Genomic DNA, 22,196 nt, shown 5'->3' on the forward strand with positions numbered 1-22,196 from the left:
CCACCCTTATGGCAAAAAGCAAAGAAGAACTAAAGAGCCTCTTGATAAAATTGAAAGAGGAGAGTGAAAAAGTTGGCTTAAAGCTCAACATTCAGAAAACGAAGATCATGGCATCTGGTCCCATCACTTCATGGCACATAGATGGGGAAACAGTGGAAACAGTGGCTGACTTTATTTTGGGGGGCTCCAAAATCACTGCAGGTGGTGATTGCAGCCATGAAATTAAAAGACGCTTACTCCTTGGAAGGAAAGTTATGACCAACCTAGACAGCATATTAAAAAGCAGAGACATTACTTTGCCAACAAAAGTCCGTCTAGCCAAGGCTATGGTTTTTCCGGTGGTCATGTATGGATGTGAGTGTTGGACTATAAAGAAGCTGAGCACTGAAGAATCAATGCTTTAGAACTGTGGTGTTGGAGAAGACTCTTGAGAGTCCCCTGGACTGCAAGGAGATCCAACCAGTCTATCCTAAAGGAGACCAGTCCTGGGTGTTCATTGGAAGGACTGATGCTGAAGCTGAAACTCCAGTACTTTGGGCACCTGATGCGAAGAGCTGACTCATTTGAAAAGACCCTGATGCTGGGAGGGATTGGGGGCAGGAGGAGAAGGGGACGACAGAGGATGAGACGGCCGGATGGCATCACCGACTCGATGGACATGGATTTGGGTGAACTCAGGGAGTTGGTGATGGACAGGCAGGCTTGGCGAGCTGCGGTTCATGGGGTCGCAAAGAGTTGGACAAGACTGAGCGACTGAACTGAACTGAACTGAAGCGGTCCTAGGGCCAAAAGTTTGAGAACTGCTCCTTGTAAACTAATTCCTACGGCGATGAAACATATTTCTTTGAGGGAGCCTTTCCAGTGGCGGTGAAAGAGGTCAGAATCTACCTTGGATTCAAGTCAGTGCTCCACACACAAAGAGAAAGACTTGGGACTCAGCGCAGTCGTGGCATCGTAGCTCCTCTGCGTCTTGGTCTCCCTGGAAACCACTCTTCTCAGGGCTCCTGAACCCGGCCCTCCTTTCCTCTCCGCCTCTCATTGGAGCGGGGTCAGTCAGTGGGCGGCCTGTCGGGAGGTGGGCGTGGCTTCATGCCCTACAGAGCCCACTCGCAGGGACGTCCTGACGTCACGCAGGACGCCGCTGCTCTGACGCTCCGCCTTTGCATCCCCCACAGAACCCACCACAGTACCTGGCGTTACCCCTCAAAGGAGTCGCGAGCAGTTTCCCCTGAGGCCTGGGATACCACACTCTTTGACCCACCTAGCCTGGCCTGGCGCTGTCCGCCGCGTCCGTGCCGCCGTCATGGATCTGAATCTAAACCGAGCGGATTATTTGCAGGTAAACCTGAGGGGTTGGGGCGGACGCTGCGCGTGGTGAGCCCCGCTCTAAGAGAGGATTCGATCCTTCCACTGCCGTTTGTTGGGGTCTGTGGGAGCCGAGCGGTGAAGGAGTGGGTGTGAGTGGAGCCCTCCAGACGCCTTCCGCACAGGCTTGCCCGCGGGGCGGGTCCGCGGGCACTTGGGAAGAAGGAGAACCGTCCCCCCCACGACCCCCACCGCCCCGCCCCGGTGTGCCGGCGTCCTGAAGATGCTCTGAGTGTCCTGACGCAATCCGGGATTCCTCCCCAAGGCCCTTCCTTCTCCTCCCGACTGGCTGCAGCTACCTGTGGGCTTCAAACTCCTGACTCTCCTTCTCTACCCAGTCTCGTGTCCCTCGGGCCAGACACATTTCTTACTGTGAGCTGGATCTGGCGACCCGGACAGTAATAAAAGCAATGGTAGCCGTTTTCGAGGGTCTGGTTTATTCTCAGAACTTACCTTTTGTGCATATATTATATTGTTGTTCGTCGTTCAGTCGTGTCAGATTCTTTGGGACCCCATGGACTGCATGCAACACGCCAGGCTTCACTGCCTTCACTGTCTCCTGGAGCTTGCTCAAACCCATGTCTGTTGAATCGGTGATGCCATCCAGCCATCTCATCCTCAGTCACCCCCTTCTCCTGCCCTCAGTTTTTCCCACCATCAGGGTCTTTTCCAGTGAGTCAGCTCTTAGCATAAGGTGGCCAAAGTATTGGAACTTCAGATATATTTTCCTTCACAAAAATTCTCAAAGTCGGTACGTGATGATCAAAGGGAATTTTCTTTTTTTTTTTTTTTGAGCTTTGAAAACAGTGCATTTATTAAATCACAGATAATCAAATCACAGATTTTCTTCAACTTACAATGGGATTATGTCCCATTAATGCACCCTAAGTTGGAAACATTCTTATTTATTTATTTATTTTAAATTTTAAAATCTTTAATTCTTACATGCATTCCCAAACATGAACCCCCCTCCCACCTCCCTCCCCATAACATCTCTGTGGGTCATCCCCATGCACCAGCCCCAAGCATGCTGTATCCTGCCTCAGACATAGACTGGCGATTCAATTCTTACATGATAGTATACATGTTAGAATGCCATTCTCCCAAATCATCCCACCCTCTCCCTCTCCCTCTGAGTCCAAAAGTCCGTTATACACATCTGTGTCTTTTTTCCTGTCTTGCATACAGGGAATTTTCATAATAGCCAAACTGATGCAGTTCCTATCTGAAGCAAAGCCTCTTTCTGTTACACCACCCTGCCTCTCAGTATTTCAGCCGTGGACTTTCCCTCTTCTCCATCCCCTTTCCCAGTAATCCTCTTTTGGCTAATGGTACAAATGTTTATCCTGCCACTTTACTTGAGACTTATGCCAGATACTTACCACGTTCAGTTCAGTTCAGTTCAGTTCAGTCACTCATTCGTGTCCAACTCTTTGTGACCCCATGAACTGTAGCACGCCAGGCCTCCCTGTCCATCACCAACTCCTGGAGTTAACTTAAACTCACGTCCATCGAGTCGGTGATGCCATCCAGCCATCTCATCCTTTGTCATCCCCTTGTCTTCCTGCCCCCAATCCCTCCCGGCATCAGGGTCTTTTCCAATGAGTCAACTCTTCGCATGAGGTGGCCAAAGTATTGGAGTTTCAGCTTCAACATCAGTCCTTCCAATGAACACCCAGGACTGGCCTCCTTTAGGATGGACTGGTTGGATCTCCTTGCAGTCCAAGGGACTCTCAAGAGTCTTCTCCAACACCACAGTTCAAAAGCATCGATTCTTCATCACTCAGCTTTCTTCACAGTCCAATTCTCACATCCATACTTGACCACTGGAAAAACCATAGCCTTGACTAGACGGACCTTTGTTGGCATAGTAATATCTCTCTCTGCTTTTTAATATGCTATCTAGGTTGGTCATAACTTTCCTCCCAAGGAGTAAGCATCTTTTAATTTCATGGCTGCAATCACCATCTGCAGTGATTTTGGAGCCCCCAAAAATAAAGTCTGACACTGTTTCCACTGTTTCCCCATCTATTTCCCATGAAGTGATGGGACCGGATGCCATGATCTTTGTTTTCTGAATGTTGAGCTTTAAGCCAACTTTTTCACTCTCCTCTTTCACTTTCATCAAGAGGTTTTTTAGTTCCTCTTCACTTTCTTCCATAAGGGTGGTGTTATCTGCATATCTGAGGTTATTGATATTTCTCCTGGCAATCTTGATTCCAGCTTGTGCTTCTTCCAGCCCAGTGTTTCTCATGATTCCACCTTAATATCTTCCATATCCATCTGGTCACCACATTTTGCTGTTTCTATCTCGGAAGTATCTGTTGAATCTGTCACATTTTCTCCCTCATCTCTGTTGTCCTAGTTCAGTCCTCATCTCTTGGATAATGGAAATAGCCTCCATCCTCCTCTCCCTCCAACCCATACTTTACAACACTGGCTAGACTGATGTTTCAAAAATACAAATCTAAGTAGATTAGTTTAAACTTTAACACTATTCCATAGAATACAGAATAACAGGATAGATCTGTATTTACAATATGTAAATTCTTTCATGGTCTATTGTCTCAATTTCTCTCCCTTTGGTCCCATTCTCCTCCCCTAACCATGCCCAACTACTGACATTTCTCTGCTGAGCAAACCATGCTATTTTCAACTTCTGTATCCTTTGTAAAATAATCTTCATCATCAGTTAGATTGGATGTCATTGTCATCAGCATGTTGGTGTCTTAGCAAAAATCTTCTCTGTTCCATTTTCAGTAATAATCTATTTCTAAAGATTTTTCAATACAAACTCTTCTTTAACAGCTGTCTGAAGTTGTAAAAAAAAGGCTTCTAGATATAATTTTTTCGTGTGAAGTACCTTGCCAGTAATGTCACATAATTATATTTGACTTGACAACTGTATAGCATGAATTTTACTGTTTTTGATTGTTTCCTATATTCTGACTTTTGTGGCATATTTTATTAGAAAATAAGTTCACTTCTGATAAGAATTATTTTATATCACTAATTGTAATGAAAAAACTAAGGCTTACTATGATTAGAATCTGCTGGCCCTTTTAATATTTGAGGTATAACTTTAAATTAGTGTATTAGAAAACATTAACTATGCAGCTCATGTGTTTCCTTAGGTGGGGGTGACCTCTCAGAAGACTATGAAGCTACTTCCTGCCTCAAAACATAGAGCCACACAAAAGGTAATGTAGAGATACTGATTCCTCCTTATCTCTCTAGCTCTTACAGAGGAAAGGTTTATATTCCCTTCTTTATTGACAAGTTTTTTTTAAATTTCAAAGCTAAAGTGGAAGTAGATTTCTATTAATTTGAACAGAGGTTGGAATACCAAGGGACACTTATATACAGTAATTTTCTTGTACATTATAAGTATCATGTACAATCAGTAAATAGTATTAGCAAACTAGTTGAAAACCATGTTCCGTTTTTCTGGGAATAATTTTCCCTGAGTGTACTTGTGCATACCAGATTGTATATATGAAAAAAGAAATATAAAACACAATATGCTGTAGAGAAAATACTTTTAAAAAACTTTGTCATATTTTTGAGAGTAATTTTTATTTTAAACTTTATATTTAGCAAACAATATTGATTTTTTATAGAAATATTAATCCTGAAATTTCTATAAGACAATATAATTTCTTAGTATACTAATGGGATTCTTTAATAGCTGCAAAATAAATACAGTATTACCATATAATAATTTTATCAAGATAAATCAACAGATTTTTGATTATCATTTATTGTATTCAGTCTACTAAAGCAACACTTTTCAAACTTTTTGGTCTTAGGAGGCATTTATAGTATTTTTAAGATCATTTTATTATTTTGTTTATTTTTTATTGAAATATAGTTGGTGTACAATATTATGTAAGTCAGAGGTATGCAATATAGTGATTCATAATTTTTAAACATTATATTCCACTTATAGTTACTATAAAATATTGGCTCTGTTCTCTGTGTTATACAGTATATCCTTGTACCTAATTTTATACATACTAGTTTGTATCTCTTAATCCCTACTCCTGTGTTACCCCTCTTCCTTCCCTCTCCCCACTTGTAACCCCTGGCAGTTTGTTTTCTGTATTTGTGACTGTGCTACTTTTTGTTATATTCACTAATTTGTTGTGTTTTCTAGATTCCACATACAAATGATATATGGTTTGTTTTTCTCTGACTTATTTCACTAAACATTATGCCCTCTAAGTCCATCCATGTTGTTGCAAATGGGAAAATTTCATTCTTTTTTATGACTGAGTAGTATTCTTTATCCATTCTTCTGTTAATGGACACTTACGTTGTTTCTATATCTTGGCAATTATAAACAGTGCCATGAACATTGGGGTGCATATATCTTTTTGAATTCATGTTTTTGGTTTTTTCAGATATATGCCCAGGAGTGGCATTTCTGGGTCATATAGTAGTTCTATTTTTAGTTTTTTGAGAAACCTCAATATTGTTTTCTACAGTGACTGCACCAATTTATATTCCCACCAACGGAGTACAAGAGTTCCTTTTCTCTACATCTTTGTCAGCATTTGTTATTTATGTTATTTTTGATGATTGCCATTCTGACAAGTGTGAGGTGATATCTCATTGTGGTTATGATTTATATTTCTCTGATGATTAGTGATGTAAAGCATCTTTTCATGTCCCTGTGGGCTGTTTGCATTTCCTCTTTGGAAAAATGTTTATTCAGGTCTTCTGCCCATTTTTTAATCAGGTTGTGTTTCTAATATTAAGTTGTATGAGCTGTTTATATATTTTGGATATTAAGCCATTATTGCTCATGTTATTTGCAAATACTTTCTCCCATTTGATAGATTTTCTTTTCTTTTTTTTCTATGGTTCCCTTTGCTGTGCAAAAGTTTTTTGTCTAGGTAAATCAACTATATTCAATAAAAATTAAAAAACGAAAAAAGCTTTTAAATATATCAAATAGGTCTGTCACAAACTTATTTTCATAATGCTTTAAAAATTAATCTTACAGCATTCTTATGCCTTGGTGATGGGGAAAAAGTCAGCTCCTTGCCATATCCATCTGTGTTCTCTTGTTCTCTTTACCTTGTAGGAAACCAGCTACTTCTGTAACAACTCCCACAGGCTTCTCTTTGTCCCTTTCTTGTAATTCTTTAGTGAATATTTTTTTGTAGGGCTGTCTTTACTAGGTTTTCTGATCTCTGTTTTTTTAAATTATAATTTCTATATTGTGGATCTTGTTTCCCTGTATAAGTTAATAAGGCATAATAGCAGTAATTTTAGATTCTCTTCAATCTGTTACAGGTGGTTGTTGGAGATCATGATGGCATAGTTATGTGCTTTGGCATGAAGAAGGGAGAAGCAGTGGTATGTGTATGTTTTGAATCCTCCCAGGTTCAGCTTTTTCTAAAGCACAATGAAAAATGGGTTAAAGGAAGTAGTGATATGAAGTATGAGACTTAAGGCAGCATAAGAGTCACTTGCTAGCTGTTTGTAAAACATCTTTGACATTCTAAGGTTTTTCTGCTGTGTAACAAATTACCTCAAATTTAGGGGCTAACAATGAAATACATTTATTATCTCTCAGAGGCAGGAATCCAGCCTGGAGGCCTCATGTGGCTGCAACATGGATGTTAGCCAGGTTCAATTTCTTTCTGGAGCTCAGAGTCCTATTCCTTGCCCACTTGGCTGTTTGAAGAATTCAATTCTTTATTATTATTGAACTGAGATCCCCACTTTATTGCTGTCTATAAGCCCAGGCCTGCTTTCATCATTTGAGGCCCCCACACTTCTTGCCGTGTGATCTTCTCACAGGCCCTCTCACAACATGGCAACCTGCTTCTTCAGGCCAGTGGAAAAATCTGTCCCGTCTTCTAAGACAGAGTCTTACCTAACAGAGTACAACCTGGAAATGACCATCACATCACCTTTACCATTTAATATAGCCTAGTCAAGGAAGTGATTATTACATTATCATATTCACAGACTGTAATTTAAAAGTGATAGGTCTGAGATGTGAACTCTTATCTTCATTATACCTTATATGGAATTTGCAAAAAGATGAAGCAGGTAAAAACGATCAGAAACTCAGTGTTTCCATTATCCATATATGCTTCCAGATATTTTGTTCTCTGTGTATAAAGTCTCTCAGGGTGAGGGAAGAAACTGATGCCAATAATAAAATAGAAATTAAGGAGAAGTTAATAATGCAAATACTTTCAATTAAATAGAGAGCTATGAAGTTATACACTCAGGTTTTCAGTAGATTCTGTAGTCCTTTGTTTATACTACTAAAATTTTTAAAATTGTAAGGGAACCATGAGAAATTAGTTTTAAAAAGATGATTAAAATACTGGAGGAGGTAGCCGTTTTCTTCTCCAGGGGATCTTCCCAGCCCAGGGATCAAACCCAGGTCTCCTGCATTGCAGACAGATTCTTAGCCAGCTGAGTCACAGGGAAGCCCATAAAAAGATGATGAAAGTGTAAAAACATGTCCATTAGAACCAGATGGGGAGTCTTGGTAAAGTGCACATTCTCATTCAGTAGATCTGCAGTTGAGCCTGAGGGTCTGAATTTCTAAAAGGAAAGTGATGCTGTGCTGCTCCTTAGTGAGCCCTACTGTGAGTTGGAAGAATTTAGATTTTAATGATGTTATTGTAATATGTGTGGGAATAAAGTTTGAAGATATTTAGCAAAAAATTCCACAAGATGGTTGAAGTAAGCACATTTGTACCTACAGGTGTTCCTATATAGTAAAACTATAAACTTTTGTAAGTTTAAAAGCACTACATTTTTATGGTAAAGGAAAATATTTGCAATAAGTTTGTGTACTCAATTTTTCCCTTAACAATTTTTGCAGACAGTGTTCAAGACTTTACCTGGGCAGAAGATTGCAAGATTGGAACTAGGAGGGGTTCTTAATACACCCCAGGAGAAAATTTTTATTGCTGCAGGATCTGAAATTAGAGGCTTCACAAAGAGAGGAAAACAGTTCCTCTCTTTTGAAACAAACCTCACTGAAAGCATTAAAGCTATGTATGTTTATTCTTTCTTTTTATTTTTACATGTACATTTACAATATTTTGGATAGATGACAAGCATCTGATTAAGTATCATATCTTAATAGGTTATCTAGGATATAACTAAAAATACTTTATGAGTCAAAAGTGAATTTGACCTGGAATCAATACATAATCAACTGGTTATTGAAATCTTTTCAAGACATTTGTAGTATTTATATTCAGTTATGATTCATAACCAAAGTATAAAAGAAGTGAAAGAACTCTCCAGATATTTACATTCAAATAAATACCCTCTTTATGATCATAGGTGATGATAGCTATCTAGTGAAAATAATATATTAGTATATAATTTTTGTCAAATATTTTACCTCCCCCAATGAAAACTTGATTCATTCTAAGAATTAGAATATAGTGATGATTATTATCTAAATTTTATTAACTATAATTTTAAATGAACTTATTATTTCTTTTTTCAAGTTAAAATTCTAATGAAATCATTTTTTTCCCACTATTTATTATTTAGTTTCAGGTAGATTCAGTTTAGATAGCCTTATTCTATTTAGTGTGGTACTAAGAAAGATATGGAATAGGAAATGGCAACTCATTCACTCATTCCAGTATTCTTGCTTGGAAAGTTCCATGGACAGAGTAGCCTAGTGGGCTACAGTCCATGGGATTACAAAGAGTCAGACACAACTGAATGGCTGAACATGCAAGAAAGATAACTGTAGAGTTAAAGCTGCCTGAGTTGCAATCCAGTCTACTGTCTACTGTGCATTTAGGCAAGTTACTTAACATTTTATGAATATTATTCCCCTTAAAAAGGGATAACTGTATAAACTAGGAATAATTGTTCCTAGTTTATAGAGTTATGAGGATTGAGCTAATATATTTAAGTCACTTAGGACAGTGCTTGGCACAAGTACACATTAAAAAAAACCTACTTTTTGATATATTAACTGTCTTCAGTTGTAGACAGGTGAACTACCGTTATCCTGTCTTCATTTACAGTTTTTCTGAATTTTTGAGAAGCCCGAGGCCTTAAGAACCTCATTTTCAGCTTTCAAAATCATGGCTATACCAAAAGACTAGAATAAGTATGGGAAATGAAAACAAACAGTGTTCTCTGAGTCTATGATAAAATGATAGTAAACTATAAATAAATAAACTTTTCATCTCTGAAAATAATTCAGGAGTTTCCTATGCTTATTTTTTAAAATGTGGATGTCTTAAATTACTTTTCATACTCTCAGGCACATATCCGGCTCAGACCTTTTTCTCAGTGCAAGTTACATCTATAACCATTATTGTGACTGCAAAGACCAACATTATTACCTTTCTGGGGACAAAATCAATGATGTCATCTGCCTTCCAGTGGAAAGACTACTTCGTGAAGTACCAGTGTTGGCCTGCCAGGACAGAGTACTCCGAGTTTTACAGGTTACTGTTATTTGCATTTTTATAGTTTTTCATAATTTAGGTATGCAAATATTGATGAACAATGTATAATTGAGATAAATTACTTTGGTGACCACTACCACTTTAAATATCTTAAAATTATATCTGAAAAATTTTTAATGTTTTACTTGACTAACTTTATTTTTTTTTTACTTGAGGCAAATGTGTTGAAATCTTTAGCAAGTTTTTAGAGAGGCATATATGGAAAAAAGGACACTTTTCTCCCCTTCAACCCACACATGATATCTGAGTTAGTGTAATTAGAATGTAGTACCTTTACTACATTTACTTCCCCACTTTTATTCTTTTTTCCCATCTATCACCCTCAGTTCAGGTCAGTCTCTCAGTCGTCTTTGCGACCCCATGGACTGCAGCACACCAGGCTTCCCTGTCCATCACCAACTCCCGGAGCTTGCTCAAACTCATGTCCATCAAATCAGTGACGTCTTCTGTTGTCCCCTTCTCCTCCTGCCTTCAGTCTTGCCCAGTGTCAGGGTTTTTTCTAATGAGTCAGTTCATTGCATCAGGTGGTCAAAGTATTGGAGTTTCAGTTTCAGCATCAGTCCTTCTAGTGAATATTTAGGACTGATCTCCTTTAGGATGGACTAGCTTGATCTCCTTGCAGTTCAAGGGACTCTCAAGAATCTTCTACAACACCACAGTTTGAAAGCATCAGTTCTTTGGCACTCAGCTTTCTTTATAGTCTGACTCTCACATCCATACATAACTACTAGAAAAACCATAGCTTTGACAATACAGACCTTTGTTGACAAAGTAATGCCTCTGCTTTTTAATATGTTGTCAAGGTTGTTTTCTTCCATGGAGCAAGCGTCTTTTAATTTTATAGCTGTAGTCACCATCTGCAGTAATTTTGGAGCCCCCCAAAATAAAGTCAGCCACTGTTTCCCCATCAGTTTGCCATGAAGTGATGGGACTGGATGCCATGATCTTAGTTTTCTGAATGTGTCTATCACCCTCCTCTCTCCCAAAAAATCAAACTAAAAGAGGAAGTTGGCTTGGGGAGAAGGTGTTAGGCTTTAACAAGGGAGACTTGAGATCAAGATTGTATCATTTGAGTTTATCCAGCATTTATGACACTATGTTGAACAGAATAAGCACTCAGTAAATATTTGAAAAATCATTTATTATCTTTATATTTTTATTAAAAACTGTGATTGGCTAAAGGTTCTCTCTAGCAGCATGAATGACTGATCTCTCCCCTAGCCTATGCTCCCCAATATGAGTTGTTTGAGTAAGGCTTTTAATAGGAGCTGACTCACATCCATTTAGAAATTGACCTGACTGAATTCTAGGACCCTGCTTTGTTTAACCAGTGACCCATGTGCTTACTGTGGAAAGTAAAAACTTGAAATCTTTCCTCTGACCTGCACACTTTTTCCCTACTTCCCTTCTGCCTCTGTATGCAATCCATTACCCCCAAAGGTAGCCTTTTAAAACAGTTTGTGTTTATATAGTTAGATATAGTTTTGTGTTTACTTTTAAAACAGTTTGTGTTTATATAGTTAGATATAGTTTTGTGTTTATATAGTTAGATACAGATATCTGTGAATATTTAATGTTATTATAAATAAGGTATAAAGCATATGACTCATATATTCTATGTGTATTTAAAATTTTTAAACAAAATCGTGTATCAGATTTACTGTAATTTTGCAAATGTTTCTTCATTGAGAGATTTATTGTATTTTTTCTATGTGAATTTAATATTCTATCTCATTCTTTAACAGCTTCACAAATACTATGCACCAAATTAAAGCATTATAGGTGACAAAATTGAAAAAAAGACAGAATTTAACTTGTTTTCTTATCTAAATAGCAGGGAATTCTGCCTCTTACTAGAGTGGGTTTTGGAGATACAGAAAGGCAAGGCCAGAATTTTCCTTAGGAAGTAGCTTTGAGTCTGTTTGAATGTGCCCCAAGTTAGGACAGAAGATAAAGGTTGTTCCTAGAAAGTTTTGATAGGGAAATTTACCAGTGTCAAGTTTTCATGCAAAGTACCTAAAGTGAAAATTATTCAAAGTGGAGAATATTTGAAATACTTATTTCTTTGCTCTCTTTATTATATATATATATATATATATATCAGTTCAGTTCAGTTCAGTCGCTCAGTCGTGTCCAACTCATTGCGACCCCATGAATCACAGCACTCCAGGCCTCCCTGTCCATCACCAACTCCTGGAGTTTACTCAAACTCATGTCCATTGAGTCAGTGATGCCACCCAGCCATCTCATCCTCTGTCGTCCCCTTCTCCTCCTGCCCCCAATCCCTCCCAGCATCAGAGTCTTTTCCAATGAGCCCATATAAAATGAGTCAATGTGCAAAGTTGCTAACAAAAGTTAATATTCACAATCTAGTTTTTTTCAATTGTTCTATTCTAGAGTTCTTTATATGAATATTGATGTTATCTATGAATCATTTTATTATCAGTATTTTCAATTTGTATTCTGTTTTAGTTTTAAAATACTTGTTCTCCTTCAGGGATCTGATGTGACGTATGAAATTGAAGTTCCTGGCCCACCTACTGTTTTAGCGCTACACAATGGAAATGGCGGTAATCAGGGTTTAATTTTTAACAATCAAATAAGGGAGTGAGTTATGTTATTTAAGTTTAGATGTTTCAGGGTTTTAATCATTTAACTATATATTAAGTGGAAATGAGAAACTGTAAAAAGAACTTGAACTGAAATAGAGAAAGTTGTCTTCTAACTTGCCAGTAGCTAACAGTAATGAGTCACTGAACTTGGCTTTTCAGTTTCCTCATCTTAAGATTCCATCTCTTATGGTTATAAAATTCTGCGAATGTATAACCATCTTTCTAAAATAAGTAAATTAATTAAAATCTGTCTTTTCATAATATTTTAAATGAGGTTTTTATAGGAAAGCCAATATATATGAAAGTATTTTAATTTCAAAGGAATAGTGTGAGCTGTGGGATAACCATAATATGTTGACTTTTAACTGTAACTAGGTGACTCTGGAGAAGACCTTTTGTTTGGAACATCAGATGGAAAACTTGGGCTTATTCAGATCACTACATCCAAACCAATACACAAGTGGGAAATTCGAAATGAGAAAAAGAGGGGAGGTATGTTTTTTATGTAACTCAGATTCTGAATTTTAGTGATTATTGAATAAAATAGCCTGGGAATTCCCTGGCAGTCCAGTGGTTAGGACTCCATGCTTTCACTTCCAAGAGCATGAGTTTGATCTTGGTCAGAGAACTAAGACCATGCCTGCTGCAGGGTGCTTGGCCACAGAGATAGATAGATAGATAGACCAACCTGCATTGTATAGTTCATCCTGTTTCCTTTATCCGTAAGGCAGAGCAGACCTAGCAATTTACAGAGCCATCTCATGTTTATTTACTATTTGTTTATTTAGCAGGTCTATCAGTTTTGCTGTAATTTTTTAAAGTAAGATGTACTAATGGGGCTTCCCAAGTGGCTCAGTGGTAAAGGATCCACCTGCCAGTGCAGGGAACATAAGAGATACCGATTCAATCTGTGGATCAGGACAATCCTCTGGAGTAGAATGTGGCAGCTCACTCCAGTATTCTTGCCTGGAAGATTCCATGGACAGAGGAGACTGGTGGGCTACAGTCCAAGGGGTCAGAAAGAGTCAGACATAACTACTGAGCACACACAGGATATAGTAATAGTAATTTGGGATGGATAGGCACTGGAGAAGGAAATGGCAACCCACTCCAGGGTTCTTGCCTGGAGAATCCCAGGGACAGGGGAGCCTGGTGGGCTGCCGTCTATGGGGTCACACAGAATTGAACACAACTGAAGTGACTTAGCAGGCTTTTATGGGCTAATGTTTATCTATGACATCAATCTCTGCTCAAATCCAATTTTCATTGTTTGCTATAGAGAATTAATTGCAATTTGGGAGTACTTGGTATGAGTCAAAGAAGTACAGTGAGATCAGAGAATATTCCTTAAGGAATTTATACCTTTCTAAGGGGAATTTTTATCTGACTTGGTAAATTTGGATGGCTGTTTATAAGTACAGCATGAAATCTGATTGATGAGAAAATGTGTTAACAATGCAAAACATTTAAGGGAAAACAATGTCTGGGAAGAGGAAAAAATAAAAGCAGAGAACTTGAGGCAGAGGTGAATTCTGTTCATTTGAGGAGCAGAAGGAAGACCAGTGTGGCTAAATATGGCATGAAATGAAGCCAGAGGTAGGCTAAGGCCAAGTCATGGAGGTCCTTGGGAGCCTTGGGTTTAAATTTTAGTCTAGGTGCAGTGGGGAGTCATTGGAAAACTGTAAGTGAGAATATGATGTGATCTAATTTACCAAAACTAAAACAAAAACACTCTATAGAGAGTGGATTTTCCAGGAAATAGGTTGAAATTAAAGACAGGGAGTTGAATTAGGAAGTTATTGCTATAGTTGTAATTTACTTTTTTTTCCCTACTCTGTTATATAGATTTTTTTCATTCATAGTTAGTATATTTGACTGCAATATCAGTATTATTGCTGATTTATCACTTACCTTTTTTTAAAGGTATTTTGTGTGTTGACAGCTTTGACATTGTGGGTGATGGGGTTAAAGATTTACTTGTTGGAAGAGATGATGGAATGGTGGAAGTATATAGTTTTGATAATGCCAATGAGCCTGTTCTACGATTTGATCATGTAAGTTCATTTTTAAGAAGACTATATATGTTTATATTTCATCAAACAATTATAGAAGTGGCTGACAGTTTGTGTTTTCTTAAATGATTATGTTAAAATGTTGTGTTTGGCTTAAAATATTGCTGCTTTGATATTATCAAAATCTTGTCTAGACTGCTCTTATGATTGAATAATAGATATTGCCCTCAAGCTAAACAATAAATTACTTTTTCATTTGATTTCTAAATATTCTATATCTAAAGTATTAAATATTTTACCTTAGTTTCCATAACACATAATATATTATAGGAGTGACATTTATATGTTTGGGTAACATAAATGAGATTGTGTTGTTTTAAAGTAATAAGGTTTGGAGAATAAACTTCATATTGTTAAGATGATATAAAAAATATCCTTAAACAGAGAGGGCAAAGTAGCAATTTCACTTTTAGTCACCCAAGGTCCACTGTATAAGAAGAAATACTAGATAAGAGTAATTTTTAGCTCACAAATTTTAAGCATAATTAGGCTTCTTTATCCCAATCTTTCATTTTCATAAAGTGGTGTTCTCCTGTCCAGGGTTTCCCTCTTCTGCCTCATGCATGATGTGTTGAGGCTGTTCAAGAACAACAAAAAGCTACAACTCAGTATCAACTTTTCTTTCTTTGTCTAGTTTCTCTAATTGTGGTAGAAGTTCTCCCAGTACCTACTTTAATTGCATGTCAGTAAATACAGATCTTTTGATGCACAGATAAAGTATAGTATTATATAGATAATATGGGGATAAAAACATTATACAACATATCTTCTAGATATATTTCATATTCATCTTACTTAGGTATAAAAAGTCACCTTGTTAATGATGCAAATAACAGTTTAGGCTTAAACATACATAATAATCCTATTTGGGGATCTCTTAGTTTTTCTTATTAACCCCTGGGAAACTTTCCTATTTAGAGCTCAAATCTCCTCTTTGACTTCTTTTCCAAATGCCAGTAATGACATAGCGTGTGTCCCCTCTGCCAGGTGTGGCACTAAGGATTCCTGTCTTTCAAGTCTTTCTTCTGTTAGTTTGATGATAGAGTTACTGCTTTCACATTATGTTAAAGCTGCAAATTTGTTGTCTCAACTTGATTCCTGATGTCACTCACTTTGCTGTCTTTCTAATCAGGACAAGTCCTCTTGTTTGACACAGTCTGGATTGACAGTTGGTTAATCAAACAAGTTAAGGAGCAGATCATTAAAAGATAATATGCATATACCTTAAACACTGCATTTAAAAATATGTTTTTAATTAATTTATTTTTGGCTGCACTGGGTCTTCATTGCCATATGCAGGCTTTCTCCAGTTAGAGCGAGTGGGGGCTACTCTCTAGTTGGGGTGCATGGGCTTCTCACTGTGGTGGCTTCCCTTGTGGCAGAGCGTGGGTCTAAGTGTGCAGGCTTCAGTAGTTGTGGGGTGTGGGCTCAGGGATTGTGGTGCAAGGGCTTAGTTGCTCCACAGCTTGTGGAGTCCTCCTGGGGCAGGAATCGAACCTGTGTCCCCTGCCTCGGCAGGTAGACTCACAACCACTGGACCACCTGGGGAATCCTAAATATCACATGTTAACTTAAACTAATATATTTACTCACCAATATTTTGAACCATGACCAAGGTCTTTTTTTGTGAATTCCCCTAATTAGCATTCTGTGTTGTTACTTACATAAACCATGTCCATATTGTGTTGCCTAGGATCTCTTGTTTTATGGTTTGTGACTGGTTTTACAAAATATAAGTTGAATTAACTAATTCTACAAGTCTAGGACTTTTATAAAAAGATACTTGAATTACATAAAGTAAATGAACTTCATTAAAATGTTGTATTGGCAAAAAAATGTAGAAATTATAGTTTTTTTAAATTTTCTAACTTTTCCTGAGTACATTAGGTTAAATAAGGTACTTCTAAGTGAGGAGAGAGTAAGTTATAATTAATAGTCACTTGAGGGGTTTTCCCTGTTGCTCCAGTGGTTAAGAATCCTCCTGCTAATGCAGGGGACATGTGTTCAATCCCTGCTCCAGGAAGACGCCACATGCCTTGGAGCAGCTCAGTCCATGAGCCGCAACTGCTGAAGCCCATGTGCCTCCAGCCTGTGCTCCGCAGCAAGGGAAGCCCCTCCCTGCAGGGATAGCCCCCGCCCGCCAACAAAGGGCGGCCCCATTCTCCGCAATTAGAGGAAGCCCACAAGCAGTGTTCTTGCCTGGAGAATCCCAGGGACAGGGGAGCCTGGTGGGCTGCCGTCTCTGGGGTCGCACAAAGTCGGACACGACTGAAGCAACTTAGCACCAGCACAAGCAGCAGCAGAGACCCAGCGCCACCAAAAATAGACAGATAAAAGAAGATAAGAGAGGGAGGTCGGGGAGGGAGGAGGCAGAGAAAAAAGGAAGATCGCTGAAAACAGTAACATAATGAAATAATAAGAACATATAGTCCTTATAATATTGGTGATAAGAGAATTTCCTGAGCAAGATAAAAAAAACTTCAGAAGTCAGAAAGCAAAGACTAAAAGTTAAATAATTATAGTAATGATGAAAATCTGAAAGTTGAAAAATGTACACAGGAATGGGTGCAGTTTTGTTTTTTTCAGAATTAACTTTAGCAGGAACATGAACAAAAAAGTTCAAAGAATTCTAGTGTCTATTAAGTACACTGGGACACTCATTAAAACTGCACTTATACTAAAGACTTCCCTGGCAGTCCAGTGGTTAGGACTCTATGCTTCTATTGTAGGGGGCATGGGTTCAATCTCTGGTAGGGGAACTAAGATCCTACAAGCCATACAGCATGGCCAAAGGGGAAAACAAAATGCACTTACGAGCCTAATTTCATGCAGATATTTAATCAAACCTCTGTTACTTGAAACCTTCAGGTAATTAGCTCAGAAACAGCTAAGATAGTCTGATTTGCGGAATAGCTCAGTGGCTTGCCTTCTACAGGGAGGGTGAGGATGACTAGCATTTTTGATGCTGGTGTCCATTCCCTCTACCTTCTCCTTTAGAACAATGGCTTTGGGCTTTGCCTAGTAAGAGATACCTAGCAGAGCTGCTGGTCAAACCCATTAATGGGTTGCCAGCCCATTTTTTTTCCTTAAAGAAAGAGAATAGATTAGAATATATCAGAGTACAATGTAGAATACAATATTTAAGCCTTTTAAGTTATTCCTGTTGTTGTATATGTTCATATGTGAAGTATACCAGATTGCAGTATAAAACTTATTGATTACTTTTCAAAGAGCTTGAAAGCCACTGACCTAGAGTGTTTGTTAAAAACAGGTTCCTAGTTGACTTATCCAAGTAATTATTGTCAGACAAGTTTGGGAAGTATTGCTTTAAAGAGATACAAACGCCTGAAAAACAGGGTTTCTCTCCATAATAGCAAATTCCCTAAAGGTCCCATGTTAGCTACCATTTTCTTTATTCTTCTAAAAAGCTACTTGGAGAAAACACATGAGAGGTGGTCTGTGAAATTCAGATAAACTAAATGTGTTAAGAGTTTTGCTTATATAATGTTTTTTAAAAAATAACTTACTTCTTTATATAAATAAATGATCTTTGCTTATTAATGACTACTGTAGCTGAGTGGTACACACAGATACATGAGTCATTTTCAGTCTCCTTTCCTCATATTGAAAAACACTGGAATTTCTGGCCTCTTGTACAGGATTTTCACCTTTCCAATCTCAGTGTCTTCAAATAAGTATTCAGTAAAAATATATTTAATGTTTGGAGATAGGAAAATAAGTTTTGTAGCTTATTTAACTTTGTGAAATTTTATTGATGACATGCTTGATCTTAAATTCATTGTAGACGTTGTCTGAGAGTGTCACGTCAATCCAGGGTGGCTGTGTAGGGAAAGACGGCTATGATGAAATCGTGGTATCCACATACTCAGGTAAGGTAAATGGAAATGGTAATAGCTAGTTGAAAGAATCAATCATAAAAAATATAAATTTGATAAATTGCTTTTAAAAATATGTAAATTTGATAAATTGCTTTTGATTATTTTTTTCAGTTTATTAGTAAGTATCCCTTACCTATAGCATTAAAAGCTTTATTGGTTAAAAATAAGAAAGAAAGGAGTGTTATTGATTTATAAAATCATTTCTTTATTAATGCTGTTTAAAAATGTTTAGTATATCTCTAGTATCTTTGAAAATTAAATGATATCCTTTGACTTAAAAATTATTATTTACTGAAATTTAGTTTGTTTTGTTACTATGTACATTTCTTATAAAACTTACTTTCTTTTGAGTTGGTCATTTTTGGATTTTCACGATAGTTATATGAGATTTTAACTTTCCATGAAAGTAGTTTTTGAAAGGCAGCTCTTACTCATCAGCTCTTTTTTGCATTTGCTAGACTATGTTGACTTATTTCATACCTGAAAGCTAAAGTTATAAATTAAGAAGGATTTCTTTAATTGCAGTATTACAGTATTTCAGGCAAAGCAAAAATGGTATCCGAAGTAATTTCCTTATAGTTTGAATATCTTCCAGCTTGATTTCTTTTGGTTTTTTTTTTTTTTTTTGCTTATGCTTTTTTGAAAAAGAATAAGTCCAAAACTAAATGAGGTTGATGTTGGTAGACAAAGGGGCATGCATTTTGGGTTTAACACTGGCAGCACTTACTGGTGCACGATTTAATTCATCTCTGCAGGCTGGGTTACAGGTCTGACAACAGAGCCTGTTCATAAGGAAAGTGGACCAGGAGAAGAAATAAAATTTAATCAGGAGATGCAGAATAAAATTTCTTCTTTACGGTAATTTGGGGTTTTGGTTTGCCTTTTTTTTTTTTCATTTCATGAAGTATGTGATTGTTGTTTTCTTTGTTACTTATTGGTACTGTATATTTTACTGGAAGAAATTATATAATTAATTAGTTTATCACCTTTTTAAGTGAAAGTTTATCTATTTGAGAACATTAGCAGTAAGTGCTGATTAATATTTGGAGTTAGAAATACACTTTTTATGTGTTTTTTTCTATGTTGATTTTTTTCTTAGATCAAAAATCTAAGAAAAATCTAAGAATATGTTTTTGCATTTGCCTATTATAGAGTGTTTTTTTAATAGACATTAGAAAGTAGCCAATATAGATGGCTCCATTCCTCATTAATTCTAATATTCACTGCTATTGTGGACCTTTCTGAATCTATACTTTGGCTTATAAGTTTTCTTTCTGGAAATGAGTAATGTTAACTCCTTTAGACACAAGGATCACTTTCACGTCCTGTTCAGTTTGACAAGTCCTATGACAAGGGCCTCAAGGAAAATTGCTTCATATAGTGAAGAAGTAGGAGTTGCTGAAACTTTTTTTTTTAATTTTTTTACTTTACAATATTGTATTGGTTTTGCCATACATTGACATGAATCTGCCACGGGTGTACATGTGTTCTGCATCCTGAACCCCCTTCCCAGCTCACTCCCTATCCCATCCCTCTGGGTCATCCCAGTGCACCAGCCCCGAGCACCCTGTATCATTGAACCTGGACTGGCAATTCATTTCACATGTGATAATTTACATGTTTCAATGCCATTCTCCCATATCATCCCACCCTCGCCCTCTCCCACAGAGTCCAAAAGACTGTTCTATACATCTGTGTCTCTTTTGCTGTCTTGCATACAGGGTTATCGTTACCATCTTTCTAAATTCCATATATATGTGATAGTATACTGTATTGGTGTTTTTCTTTCTGGCTTACTTCACTTTGTATAATAGGCTCCAGTTTCATCCAACTCATTAGAACTGATTTAAATGTATTCTTTTTAATGGCTGAGTAATACTCCATTGTGTATATGTACCACAACTTTCTTATCCATTCATCTGCTGATGGACATCTAGGTTGCTTCCATGTCCTGGCTATTATAAACAGTGCTGTGATGAACATTGGGGTACACGTGTCTCTTTCAATTCTGGTTTCCTCAGTGTGTATGCCCAGCAGTGGGATTGCTGGGTCATATGGCAGTTCTATTTCCAGTTTTTCTAAGGAATCTCCACACTGTTCTCCATAGTGGCTATACTAGTTTGCATTCCCACCAACAGTGTAAGAGGGTTCCCTTTTCTCCACACCCTCTCCAGCATTTGTTGCTTGTAGACTTTTGGATAACAGCCATTCTGACCAGCATGAGATGGTACCTTATTGTGGTTTTGATTTGCATTTCTCTGATAATGAGTGATGCTGAGCATCTTTTCATGTGTTTGTTAGCCATCTGTATGTCTTCTTTGGAGAAATGTCTATTTAGTTCTTTGGCCCACTTTTTGACTGGGTCTTTTATTTTACTGGAATTGAGCTGCAGGAGTTGCTTGTGTATTTTTGAGATTAATTCTTTGTCCGTTGCTTCGTTTGCTATTATTTTCTCCCATTCTGAAGGCTGTCTTTTCACCTTGCTTATAGTTTCCTTTGTTGTGCAGAAGCTTTTAATTTTAATTAGGTCCCATTTGTTTATTTTTGCTTTGATTTCCAATATTCTGGGAGGTGGGTCATAGAGGATCCTACTGTGATTTATGTTGGAGAGTGTTTTGCCTATGTTTTCCTCTAGGAGTTTTATAGTTTCTGGTCTGACGTTTAGATCTTTAATCCATTTTGAGTTTATATTTGTGTATGGTGTTAGAAAGTGATCTAGTTTCATTCTTTTACAAGTAGTTGACCAGTTTTGCCAGCACCACTTGTTAAAGAGATTGTCTTTTCTCCATTGTATATTCTTGCCTTCTTTGTCAAAGATAAGGTGTCCATAGGTGCGTGCAACTTTTAATGATTATTCTCCTTACTTCAGCCCTTGCCAACTTCTTGGGGGAGTGAAAGTTAATCTTTTTTTGGTGGTAGTTGCTACAGAAGTTTTTGAGGCAACAAATTGCCACAAGTACTAGTTCACTAAAGCCTCACCACCAGTTCACCACAAACCAGTTCACCAGAGTCACTAGGAGAGAAAGTTCTAATATTCTGCAGTAAGGATACCAAGTAGAGTTAATGAATTGCAATCTTAGGACCTCAGTACTATACCTTATATTTATAACTAAGTCAACTCCTTCCTGATTTCACTGGAATGTATGCTTATGAGAAGGTTATGTCTGTTTTGTTCATAGAGTTACTCAGTAAATATTTCTTGAGTGAATGAATCTTTTCCTTGGTTAATTGCACAAATCTCTTCCAAGATCCTTCTCAGACTTTCCCCCTAAACTCGAGGTAGCTAAACCTCATATTGTTCTCTCCCAGTTACTGTTTGCTTCGTTTGCATTTGGCCTTTCCTTTTAACTGGAGCAACTCAAAGCAGTGCCTGCACAGTTCAGTCTCCAGCACTTGGAACTTCAACTGGCTCATGATTATCGTTGATACTCTGTAGTCTTTGTTGTCTGTCTACTCTAATGTTTCTCTGAAAGGTACATGTTTATTGATTTCACTCATTTTGTTTCTTCTCATTGAATATAAGTTATTCTACCCCAGAACAATCAGTTTGTCTTCTGATTAGTACTACATGTAACTGAAGCCAGACTCATGTGTATTTGCAGCTTGCCTTGATTCTTACAACTCTTTATTAATATTGCTGGTATGGGGCTGAGAAGATATTTTAGTTTTTAGATTATAGATAGATAATATGGAACCAGTTGGTCAGTGATAGAAGCAAAAATTTTGTTTCTATTTGTGTTATAGTTCAAGTGTAACCAATTAAATCCG

The 22,196-nt window shown here is 37.5% G+C and overlaps 1 protein-coding gene across 1 annotated transcript in view; it reads left to right on the plus strand.

Annotated features, from left to right (window-relative positions):
• Positions 1 to 1,198: 1,198 nt before the first annotated feature.
• Positions 1,199 to 22,196, plus strand: part of BBS7 (Bardet-Biedl syndrome 7) — a 38,902-nt gene continuing 17,904 nt past the window's right edge. Inside the window, exons 1-10 of the mRNA XM_068975379.1 lie at positions 1,199 to 1,339; positions 4,500 to 4,565; positions 6,667 to 6,729; positions 8,222 to 8,397; positions 9,638 to 9,824; positions 12,343 to 12,415; positions 12,833 to 12,949; positions 14,381 to 14,511; positions 18,335 to 18,419; positions 19,184 to 19,286. Coding sequence (XP_068831480.1) covers positions 1,304 to 1,339; positions 4,500 to 4,565; positions 6,667 to 6,729; positions 8,222 to 8,397; positions 9,638 to 9,824; positions 12,343 to 12,415; positions 12,833 to 12,949; positions 14,381 to 14,511; positions 18,335 to 18,419; positions 19,184 to 19,286 — 1,037 coding nt within the window. The 5' untranslated portion in view covers positions 1,199 to 1,303. The remainder of the gene's footprint in view (positions 1,340 to 4,499; positions 4,566 to 6,666; positions 6,730 to 8,221; positions 8,398 to 9,637; positions 9,825 to 12,342; positions 12,416 to 12,832; positions 12,950 to 14,380; positions 14,512 to 18,334; positions 18,420 to 19,183; positions 19,287 to 22,196) is intronic.

The sequence above is a fragment of the Capricornis sumatraensis genome, chromosome 7, assembly GCF_032405125.1.
Source record: "Capricornis sumatraensis isolate serow.1 chromosome 7, serow.2, whole genome shotgun sequence".
Classification (NCBI taxonomy): Eukaryota; Metazoa; Chordata; class Mammalia; order Artiodactyla; family Bovidae; genus Capricornis; species Capricornis sumatraensis.